General features: G+C 40.5%; 1 protein-coding gene across 1 annotated transcript in view; it reads right to left on the bottom strand.

The window, feature by feature from the left end:
* The window catches only part of SBF2 (SET binding factor 2), a 3,151,758-nt gene that overhangs the window by 1,321,911 nt on the left and 1,817,281 nt on the right, over positions 1 to 12,566 (bottom strand). Inside the window, exon 17 of the mRNA XM_044058929.1 lies at positions 3,885 to 3,983. Within this exon, the coding sequence (XP_043914864.1) occupies positions 3,885 to 3,983 (99 nt within the window). The remainder of the gene's footprint in view (positions 1 to 3,884; positions 3,984 to 12,566) is intronic.

The raw sequence follows: 12,566 nt of genomic DNA on the forward strand, positions 1-12,566 counted from the left end.
CATTTTACACTCCCTGACACTTTCATTCAAAACCTATCTCCATCTTATTACTGTATACTTTTATACAACATGCTTAACTTTGTGAGACTGATATCCCATTCCCCTAAGTGGAAATATATAGGTTCATAGGTGTGTACTAGGCTAATGGCCCTGGAGCCTTTACAAGCCTAGCCCATAGGATTACCCTGGCATCATGCCACTCATTAGTTCCCAGTGTCTCTGTTGAGTAGAGCCACTGGAGTGATCCCCGGGGTGAATTTTCTATTTCCCATCCACTCATCAAGATTTCGCTTGAAGAAGGCCAGTGAGGTGCTCTACTTGACATGTATGGGAAGTGTATTCCATAGCATGGGCAGTCTCTGGGTTATGACCCTGTCCCTCCAGCACATTCTGTTGATTGTGGTAATGAGGTTGAGATCTCTGGAGTGTGTGGTGCAGAGGGATTCGGATTTCTTTAGATGTAGCATTTCTAACAGACCTGGGTCAGACATGGCTTTGTAGGTCAATCAGAGATCGCCTGTAAGTAGGCGATATGAGACAGAGAATAGTTGGAGTTTTTTTGAGTCTGGCCATATAGGACAAATGTTTAAGGCCTAGGATCCTCTTTCTGAAGTACTTTTGCGGTCTCTCCAGTTGTTGCAGGTGTTTAGTGAGATACATGTCAAATGGGGCATTGTACTCAATGACCGGCCTAATGAGGGAAGAGTACAGGGAAACAATGACCTCTCTCTTCCTGGATGCAAAACCCTTAGTAATGAGATGTGCCACATAGAAGGAATTTCTGACCACAGTGGCAATGTGGTGGTCAAAAGAGAGGTTGCTGTCAACCTGTGTTCCCAGATCTCTTATAACGCCTTCTGTGTTTCGTGGACTACCACTGATGTGGTAATTCATGGCAACCGGGTTTTTCCCAAAGGGGAGGATGACACATTTTTTGGCATTGAGCTTAAGGCCATGGTTCTGACACCAGTCATTGGTCTCAGTGAGGCCTTTCTGTTTCTATTAAAGTATTTGTTTTGTTTCTGTGTGTTGCATTCAAATATCAACAATTATAATGTGCAATATGTATAACTAACCATGCCTACTTCACGATGTGAATTACCATTTGTTTTAGCTTTTTTCATTTATTTCAACTTAATTGTATCACTATTTCCTATGTAACCTATTATTCTTTTGAAATTCTATGTAGCATTACATACTATGTAACTTGAAGCTTTTCTCCCCAGGCCTCTGCTGAAAATGGGCCTTTTTTTCAGGCTCAGTCAGACACTCCCGGTAAACAAATGTAAAATAAAATAAAATAATGGTCTTGGCCCAGCTTGCACTCACTGCCTGTGTGACACAGACTCAGTTATATGACTATCATGGTGGTCTGTCTTGCCTGGCATGACTGGAGCTCCCTTTCCCTTAAACACCTATTAGTGCCTTACCTTCTGGCCAATCCTTGCCATTCATTGACTGCTGCTGAAGGTTCTGAGGGTTAATTTTGAATCTTACAGGATTCAGTGGTTTTCTTTTTCCAGACCTCAACTACTGGAACCTCCCATGATGCCAGGTTTCAAACTATGCAGCCTTAGATAGATTTATGAGGTAACTCAAAACACTTAGTGTACACTTACACAAATCTTTTGTGTACACTTACAAATATGAGTGGCATAGAGAGAAGAAGACCAGACTACAGTCCAGGCAACCTATGTTCAAGAAGCAAGCAAAGGGGCCTTGAGGTGCTGAGCAGGGGTGAATGGATGTGAGAGGCTGATACCAGCTTGCCATCCTGGTGGAAGGAAGGAGGGCTGTTCTGCTTTAGCAATGCCCATCAATGAGGAGGAGAGACCAGCAAGATTGCTCTGCTAGTAAAACATGAGCCAAGGGGCATAGGTGTGTCTCGCCTAGCCAAACAGCTATCCTAAGTTAGTGAGCGGCCTAGTGGCAGGGGGACTGTAAGCTAGTTCACTGGACCTGAAGCCTGCCCCACTCCTTATTACATGATTCTCTCTGCAGGAACAGATGGGTCATTCAGGCTTGTTATGCAGAAATGAATGCAACACAGAGCTCTCATTTAGGCTGGAAATACCCACCTCCTGCTCTTGTTGAATAAAGGGGACAAGCAGACTCGCCATCAGTATCTAGACATCCATATCTTGAAGTACTCCATCCCTCTACACAGTTTTATCCTTCCTCATGGCAAGCAACGATTTATAACACTTTAAGGTTCCCTAGCCATAACAGCAGTGTAAGGATTATTTGAATATTTTTAATGAAAATATCTGGCATAGTACTCAACTTTCCATCTCCAAAGTGTGGCAATCTACCTCTCAATGTGGAAAAATGTGCAAACTGTACAGCACTTGGTCATAGATTATACTAACAACTTTAAGTAAGAAGCTCACATGATTCTTAAGATGTGTTACTTTATACTTACAAAAAGTTATCTTGATGAATTAATATGATTCAGCATTCCTTAGCATGGATGAATGAGTGACAAGAGCTTTGGAATGTGGAACTGTAAGGAACATAAAAATGTTAACACTCTGAAGTGATACATTTGAGAACTATTGTGTCTGGTGCTGGAAGTGCTCCCATTGGTGGAAGCTTGTCAGTGATCTGTAGTAAGGACAGGCTAGTTTGGTTGTGGCAGTGTGAATTTATGCTGTATCTTTCGGCTTTTCCCAGTTAGGGGTCGCCACAGCAGAACTCCGGTCTGCTAATAATTGGCAGTAGATTTTTACATACCGAGTTGCCAGCCCTGACGTACAACCTTCAACGAAGGTACGCCCCATTCACGCATGTCTCCACACAGAAGACGCTTTAGCTGAGAATCGAACAGGACAACGTCTTACTGTGAGGCGACAACGCTACCGCAGCACCACCACCGCAGTCTGGCAGTGTGAATTTATAAGTTGCAGTAAACTTGAGATCTGCTATAAATTTTCTTTGTAATAATTAACTTTTCTCTGTTGTGTTCTGCCAAGCAAGAGTACTGTTTGTTGGTCAGTTATGTTATTCAGATCAACACATCACCTCTACTTGGATGGAGGTGCTGAGGTTATTGTTTTATACAGCAGTAGTCACTGATTGTTCCCTGCAAATTCCTCTCTCTCAGCCACACTACGGATGTTGACTATGATATAAATCTTAATTTGCATAACAACTTCACCAGATACACAGTTATTTATGCAGTTACCCAGAAAAGTAGAAGTCGTTTTATGGCTTCCGTGGTCTTCTGGTAAGTGGCCTGAAATGTATGTCAGCTCTGTGTCATGGTGGACACTGTTTATGAACACTGCCCATTGTCCTGTTCATCTGGTATTTTTGTGACTATTATTTTTTTTCTAACAATAACACTTTATTCTATTATCCTTAGGCATGAGCAAAAATAAACATGACTTTCAAAATAAATAAATAAATAAAAAGAACACAAATTTCTGAGTTAATAAAACAGCTTATTGAAAAATAAGACTCGGCACATGTCAGACTGAAAAAAAATACAGCAAGGTGCTAGCAACCCTGCCTTTTCAAAAATATAAATGGGAAGCTCTTATGCTTCATGTCAGGTTATGCATGATTTAAGATTAGCAGTAGCATAACATAATACTTTAATACCGACTTTAGTAGTCTGTAATCTATAAACTATTATGGTCCATTAGAGCAAACTGGAGGTTAGGATTAGCATTATTAAAGTTATTTTAGCATAGTAGCAATTTAGCATAAACTACATTTATGCATGTGTAGAAATGATTAAACCAGATGTCTCATTTAAAAAGAGCAAAATAACAATGTAGTATTGAAACTATTTACATAGTACAGTTCATAGCCTATTGGCAATCTGGAGAAAGAAACCAGACGTGCAGTGAAATGGTAACAACACTGATGAGATTACTTACATTCTTTAAGAGTTGCTCCCCAAGTTCCCGGATGTGCTTTAGCATTTTTTGAACATTTCCTTCATCTCGCTCTATCCTCTCTGTTTCATATGCTACCAGCTGTATAAAATACAAATGATAATGCAAAACAATTCTAAGTAAAACGATGGCACACACAACATCTGAAAAATAACAGAAAATGTGACAGTTTCTAACAACAGAAGCTAGAAACACTTCTGTTTACACATTAGTAGTGCTTGTTTTCCTAATACTGCTGAGCAGCAGCCAATAAGTAAAACCAAATGGGGTATTCATGACATTCACCCCACCCCATGTCTTAAATAAATCTCTTAAGCTGTACACCTCCCCTTTAACTGGATTCCACTCCACTTTCTCTCTGTACTGTCTTAGTACCTTGCATATCATGGGTTTATCTAAAGCAACATTTGACAAGTCTGGGGTATACTCGCTTGTAGAACTATCCCAAAAGGACTTGTGCAATAAAAAATATTGCCACTTTCTAAATTTAAACACCTTTATTAAATATCACTTCCGACATAACTACACACAGAATAAGAGAGAGAAAAAACAAGTATATTAACATTGTTTCCATTTACAAGCATTATACACGTTTTCTTTCTTTATTACAACTTTCAGGCCAACATTACATAAATCGCATTCCTTCTTCTGAACATTATCCTTCATTTCTTGCTCCCACAAATTCCATTTATTTCTATATAATTTGCTCCTTGCATTTTCTAAAGATCCCCCTTCCAATTCTTTTACAATATGCAATACTTCAATCATAGTTGGTTTAGATTTTGATTTCCATGTTCTAGTAATTGCTTTGTCGGCAGCCAACAGAATTAAATTTAATAAGTCTTTACTATGACTAGACAATTCATATCCCGGTTCTCTGCGCAAAAGAATAATTTATTTAATTACAGCCATTTGCTCACCTAATATATCAGGCAGAGTATTCTGTAGGGATTTTTAAAAATCTGCCGGCTTTTTGCATTCCCAAAAACACCTCCGCAGTTACCTCTTTCTTCCCTATCACACCTCCAACATTTGCTACACACCTGAGGAAAATTATTTTAAGTCTGCTTGAGGAATAAAAACACCTATGGAAACACTTCCAAGCAAAAATCCTAAATCTTCTACGCTTTGTTGCATACTTGGAAGTCATACATATGTCCACCCATTGTTCCATTGTAAACTGTTTTTTCGGTCTCTCTTCCCAATCTTTTCTAACCCTCTCTGACTGATTCAGTCATCACGCAATTTTTTTCTATGTCCTACTAATTATCCCTTTTTTAACAACAACTACTGTTTTAGATTCAATTAAAAACTCTCTGTCAGAACAGATCGTTCACTAAGGACTCCACTATCCCTTTCTCTTTGTCTTCACTCTGATATTAATTCCTGGTAGGGAAGGCAGTCTTCTAACCTGCAGCCTAAATAACTTCTTGGCCTCATCCCACTATATTCCTGCCATTTTCTACACGTACCCACAATCTAGACTACAACAGTAGCCATCGAGCGCCAACATGAATTTGCACAAGCCATCTGCTTGCACAGTCTGGAATACTCTGCATCTTACATATTTCATATACTCCTGGAAAACGCACATTTTATGTAATACTTCACATCACTGCATCAATTTAGATCTAATACAAATACATGATGTGCAACTTCTGTAAATTAACTGATTTAACTTCTAGGGTGCACTTAAAATTTAAAAATAAATAAAAACTAAAAAAAAAAAAAACTATAAAATGTGTTTAGAAACATACAGTGCAATACATGTATGTGATTTTTTCACACGCATGGAAATACTTTTAAGGGGAGGAACATGAATTTTACAAGGAACTCAGTCATAGCTAAATGACACTTTTCACCATTAATTAAGTCACTTTTTGATACAAAATTCTAATCATATGCACTGGGAAGGTTATAGCTATACTTCAAAGTGAAGTGTCATTACTCGAGAACTGATGAAGCTAAGAACCATGAAGATACTGCACAAAGGCACACACGGTTTCCAACTGACTTGGATAAAAACATACTTATTTGGGTAGTAAAAGTGTGTGTGTGTGTGTGTGTGTGTGTGTGTGTGTGTGTGTGTGTGTGTGTGTGTGTGTGTGTGTGTGAAAAACAAAGGGTAAAAAGGTTGCACAGACAAACAATTCAGTAACTCCAAAAAAGCCCCAGCTATGCTACAGTCTTCACTGTGTAATACCTCCTGAAGTGTAGGTCTGTGAGATATATGTAAAGGACAACTTAAGAACATACCAGTGTTTCAGCTACATGACTTTTGAATACCCTTGACCCTTCACTTTTTAAGTAGTCACTGGTGCAATTCAGGCCAATAAAGCCAACCCCCACAATGTGTCTTACAAGAAGATACCAAGGTGACCTCATCCATGTAAGTTTTCTGTCAAAATCTGCAGTTCTGCTTAGATAATATTTTAGTAGTTAACATAGCTGAGGATCTAGTATTTCCTTCAGTTAGAGAAGTTAGTGTATTTATTTAGTTGCAGATTAGATTCTTCTTTAAATATTATGTCTTGTACAACTGATTATTTTTTTAAGTATTCTGTGCACTGTTTTATTTGCTAAGTAAAGCCTTTAGTTATTCATTTTTAGAGATCTTCTAGCTGGTATTTACTTATGTATTATTATTATTTGTTATTCTGGCATAGTTTTATTTAGCACTGTTTGTTGTCAAGCTGTAGTATTTGCCTCTAACTGGACAAAATCACTCAGTCCTTTACAATTTAGTGTTTCTTATTAATTCTTGTAATTTATATTTCAGGAAATCAAGAATGGCAGATAACTAGTGATGGCTGTACTACTTTGCCAGGAAGAAACGTGTGGGGATTGGAGAATTTCCCAGCCATTCTTGGGAATTGTATGTGTGCGTCTGGAAAAACAAATTGGTTTGAAAGGCAGTTACCATGGCTAAAAGGCACTGGAAGATACCCACGTCTTCCTCTTAAAATGCTCCTACACTAGAAGGGATGCATCATGGTCACCTGACTCCTGGGGGAGTGAGAACAAAAGGATGTCCTAAAGTGATGAGAAGAGAATTCAATGATGTGAGTTTGATGGGAAAGTCCATAGGATGTTGAAAAATGAACCATTGTACTGACACAATCCACTGTAACACCAGCATGTGGAAAATGGCATGAAGAACAAGGGTAATGGTTGTTGTCACAGAACCCAAAAGACATAGGATGGGTCTCAATATGGGATTTTGGTGAGACAGGACCAGGGAAGCTTGTTGGCACAGAGTGGCTAACCTTGATCCCAGAAGTTTAGTTATCTGCCAGGCTGGTGTCCAGGTGGTATCCTATGGACACTATAGCCCGGACTGGTGTTAGTTTTGACTTTTATGTGTTGATCATGATTCCTAGCCAATAGCATAGCTGGATCAAGAAATACCTGGATTGAATAAGCAGATCCATAATGGCAGTGGTTATGTGACAGTCAACTAGATATGGGAACACCTGGAACTCAAAGTACGAGATTACTGCTACAACTGCAGTGCATTTGGTGAATACATGGCTAGCTGTGGTGATTCTGAAGGGCAGTGATCCAAATACAAATGACTAACTCTCAAGACAAAAGACAAGGAACCTCCTTGACTGCCTCACTGTTTCTATGTGATAACAGGCATCCTGAAGGACCACCAAGCACAATCAGTCATTCTTTTTCAGAACACATAAAATAGACTGAAACATGACCATCCAGAAAGTTGTATGTTTTACAAACTGGTTTAAGTGATTGTGGTCCCCATTTTTCTTCAGAGCCAAAAATAATCTTGAGTAAACTCCAGACCCATTCTGCTTTAGTATGACCTCAAGGATAATTCACTTATACAGCAATTTTTGTGATTTCCTGTGCTGCTGCCTTCCTCCATGGGGTGAACATAGGAAGGTTTCTTTGTGACATTTTTGGCAAAGGGAATGACATAGCCTCTGGTTATTACTCTCAACATCCACAAATTAAGAGTAACAGACAACGAGGCAGGAGGGCACAGAGATTACCCATCACTGCCTCTTGGGGGTAGCAGTCAGGCAACCTTTCAGGAGTGCTGGAAGGGTCTGTCACTGAATGGGCCTTAAAACCACTGGTTCTGCATACCACCTCTGCCTCTATTGCAAAATCTATTGTTGCCCCCCCCCCCCACTTTGCCCATGGAGATTCCATCTCCAGGAGAGTCCTGTGCACATCCCTTAAATTTTTGGAACCCTAACTTCTTTCCAACTTTTTGGTTCTCGGAAAAAGTAATTTGAGGGGTGGAAAAGCAGATGCTGATGGCAGACAGAGTTTGTCTTGTTCACTACTTGTGAATGTATCTTTAAACTTGGGCCAAAAAAGCTGAACCCATCGAATGGAACATTCAAAAAGGAGATTTTGAAGTTCTTCACAAAATCACAGAGATGCAGCCAGCCATGCCAGGTTATAGTAATGCTGGTGAACACTTCTCTAAATTTACCATCCACTGCATTAGACAAAGGACACATAAAAACATTCATAATGGACTGTGTAGTTACCATCTGTAAATCTACCACTTTGTGGGACTGTGATATCATGGTACTCGAGATGGACTTGGCGAGATCTTTGGTCAGGTTCCTCTGAAACCTCAAGTGCACAAGACAATTCAACACATCAAGGTAAACATTGTAGCTGCATAAACTTACTTTTCAAATCTGTCCAGTGCCTGAGATTCCATGACCAAGGGAGCTGGAGAGAGAAACTCTCCTCTGAGAGCTCTTTCTTAGTAGCCACTACCACCACAATGGAATCTCCTGCAGGTTACTTGCTTCAGTGAGGCCTATGTTAGGGTGAAAACCAAAATCTGTAGTCTTGCAATTGTCGTTTTCTGCTTGTATTGTGTATAAAAGTTTTAACTGTGTAACTCTAAACTATCCCTTCAAATCAGGCAATACTAAACTTACTTGTTTACTGGGGGGAGCAACGTATCCCACTTGACACTTGCTCTCTTCCCCTCAGAAATAAAATCCTTCAACTCTTTACTAATTACTATCCACAGCTTCTTCTCTAGTTGATAAAAACATGGCCGACCTGTTACCAAAGGGACTAAAAACAGTTTTTACTGCTTGTTAACTTGCTATCTCAGTTATTGGATTATCTTTTGTATAGTCTCTTCCCACATATCATTAGCTGCCTTAACATAATCCTTTTTAATCTATACTCCTAAATACTTCATTATATCATATTCCCATCGATATGAGTATTGCTGAAACAATTCATGTGTGTTCACATAGCTTACAGCTGTAGCATTTGTTTCATACTCATTAGTATCCAGAAAAAAAAACTGGAACTGCCTCAGAATGTTCCACAACAATGAGATGTCTTTTTCTGGTTCCATCGGGGACAAAATAATATCATCTGCAAATAAAGACAACTTTACTTGAACATCACATACCAATGATATACTTGAATTTCTGAGTTCCTTATTTTCTTTGCCAGTGGTTCTAATGCAAATAAATGGGAAAGAGGACAACCGTGCCTGGTTCCTGTACTCAAACAGAACATATGAGACAGATACCCTCCCATTTTGATTTTTGCCTGCAATTTGTCATATATCCTTCTAATTAACATTATTACTTTATCAGGAAATGAAAATGCTTACATTGCCCTACTAATAAAATCCCAGCTTACTCTGTCAAATGCTTTCTTTGCACTAAGATCCACCAACAACAGTGGTATTTTCTTCATAGGTTCATAGGTAAGTAACTAGGCTATCTGCCCATGTGCATTTATAAGCCTAGCCACAGAGTGATGGCTTTCGCCTCCCCATTAGATTAGTAACCTGGGCCTCTGTCAACAGGGCTCCTGAAGTGATCCCAGGGGAGAACTTATGATTACCCATCCACTCATCAAGATTTCTCTTGAAGAGGGTCAGAGAGGAGCTCTGTCGAATATGGATTGGGATTCTATGCCAGAGTGAGGGGAGTCACTGGGACAGGAATCTATCCCTCCAGCATGTCCTGTTTATTGTTGTAGATAGGTTCAAGTCACTAGAACAAGTGGTTCTGAGGGATCTCGTTTTTTTGAGGTGAAGCATGTCCATTAGTTCAGGGTTTGACATGGCCCTATAGGTCAGACATAGGTCACCTCTGAGCAGACGGTAAGTGACTGAGAAGAGCTGGAGCTTTTTTAGTCGTGCTTCATATGGTAATTGTTTAAGGCCCTTAATCCTCTTAGTGAGGTACTTCTGTGGTCTTTCTAGTTGTTGCAGGTGTCTAGTGAGGTACATCCCAAATGGAGCATTGTACTCTATTATGGGCCTAATGAGTGAGGAGTAAAGGGGCACAATCACCTCCTTGGATCTGGATGAGAAACCCTTTGTGATCAGGTGTGCCACATAGAAGGATTTCCTGACCATTTTGGCTATGTGATGATCAAAGGAGAGCATGCTATCTACTTGGGTACCCAGGTCCCTAATTACTTCTTCTGTACTTAGTGGATTCCCATCTATGTGGTAGTTTGTAGGTAATTTGTTTTTCCCAAATGGGATTACTATGCATTTTTTGGCATTTAGCTTGAGGCCGTGACTTTGACACCAGCTGTTTGTCTCTGTGAGACCCTTTTGCATGATGTCTGTGTCAGCTGGAGAGTCAATTATTGCACCCAATTTATAGTCATCTGCGAACTTGGTTAGCCACAATCCCTCCACCTTTGTCTGTACTTCAGAGAAATATATACCAAACAGGAGGGGTCCCAGGACTGAGCCCTGTGGGACTCTGCTTGTGACTGGTTTAGAGTCAGACATGGCACCTGCCACTCTTTCCATGTGGGTTCTGTCTGAGAGCCAATTGGCAACCCATCTCATGACATGGGGGTTGATATTTAAGCTGGTGAGTTTGTCTATGATTCCTGAGTGTGGGATGGTGTCGAATACCTTAGCAAGGTCCAGATATGCTCTGTGGGCCACCTTCCCTTCACCTATGGCCTTGGTGACTGTTTCGAAGAAGTCGACCAAGTTCAGGAGGCAAGATCTGCCTTTAACAAAGCCGAATTGGGTGGGGTCCAGTGTCTGGAGGTTCCCAATGTCCCTGTTAATGAGCTCCATGATAATGCATTCCATGGCTTTGCAGACCAAACTAGTCAAGCTTATAGGGTGATAGTTCCCAGGGTCAGTTGTGGCACCACCTTTGTGGAGTGGTACGACTTTTGCTGTACACCATTCTTTGGGTACATATCCTGTAGAGAGGCTGAGTTTGAATAGTGATTTGAGATGCGGGGTTAGTTCATTTTGAAGCTCGTGTAAGACACAACCTGGGATAGCATCTGGTCCCATTGATGCTGTGTTTTTGGCCTTTGCAAGGGCTGTCTTTACTTGTGTGTCTGAGATATCTGGAGTGCCACATTCTTCTGGGATGGATGCTAGCCCCTTTGGTGGAGAGGGGGGAGTGAAGTTTGCACTGAACTTGTCAGCCAGGATGTTGGCAATGTCGGTTGGTTCAGTGTATTTATGGCCATTATGCACTAGCTCAAAGCATATCTGAGAGTTTGCCCCTAGACTCTTGACATAGTTAAAGAAGGCCTTGTGGCTATCCTTAGAGTCATTGGCTATTTTTCTTTCGAAGTTGGCCTTGGATGATTTAATGAGGGAGCGCAGTTTTTTACTGATGTTAATCAGAGATGCCTTCTTATTTTGGGATTTTGTTCTATCTTGCAGGGGTTTCCTCCTTCTGTTGTAAAGTTTATTTATGGCCGGGGTCCACCAGACTGGCTTCCTTTTTTTTTGAGGCGTTGGTCTTGGTTTTACTTGGGATGGCTCGGTCCATGCATTCTTGAAGGTGTTCATAAAATGCACTTGTAAAGGATTCTGCCATTGGGTCATCATTTTCCATTTGATTGGGAGCTTGGAAACTTCCCACCTCGGTCTTGAGGAGTGTGAAGTTGGCTTTAGAGAATTTTTTTACCTTGATTTCCTTAACTGGGGTGGGGGGTAGGGATGTGGATGTCCAGTGTGATTAGTTTGTGATCTGATCTTACCAATGACGAGTTTACCTCAGGTGTGGAACATAGGTTCCCCATGTTGGTGATGACCAGGTCCAGTATGTTGTCACCTCTTGTGGGCGTGGTGACCAGCTGTTTAAGGGCGTTTGAGTTTATAAACTCAAGGAAGCATTGGGCTAGGGTGTTTGAGCTTGAGTAGTTTTCCCAGTCAATGTTTGGATAGTTGAAGTCACCCAGTAGCATGGTGTTGGGTAGAATCTTCATACTTTCTAATGTTCTCAGGAATGCTGTGTGAGGGTCCAGAGACAAGGTGGGAGATTCTTCTTCCCTCTGGATCATCGTTGTTCTATTAATGTCAAATGTCTGCATGCCCTTCACAAAACCACATGACCATATCTATCAATTTTGGTACCAACTTTGCCATTCTTTTAGCCATTACAGACATAAACACTGTATAACCATGGTATTTAAAACTGAAATGTGCCTTTATGAAGCTGGATCAGATGGGTCTTTACTGTTTTTAGGTACTATAGCCACTACAGGTTGTTAGTGCATTACCTCCTTTTAAAGATACTTCCAGATCTTTATAGGTTCACAGGTAGGTACTAGGCTATCCTCCCACCTAGCTTCCATATTTCCACTGGAATACCATCTATTTCTAGGCTCTTCCCTGCAGATTGGTTATATATCACCATTTTTAAC

The sequence above is a fragment of the Protopterus annectens genome, chromosome 17.part0 (assembly GCF_019279795.1).
Source record: "Protopterus annectens isolate FY-2018-M chromosome 17.part0, PAN1.0, whole genome shotgun sequence".
Classification (NCBI taxonomy): domain Eukaryota; kingdom Metazoa; phylum Chordata; order Ceratodontiformes; family Protopteridae; genus Protopterus; species Protopterus annectens.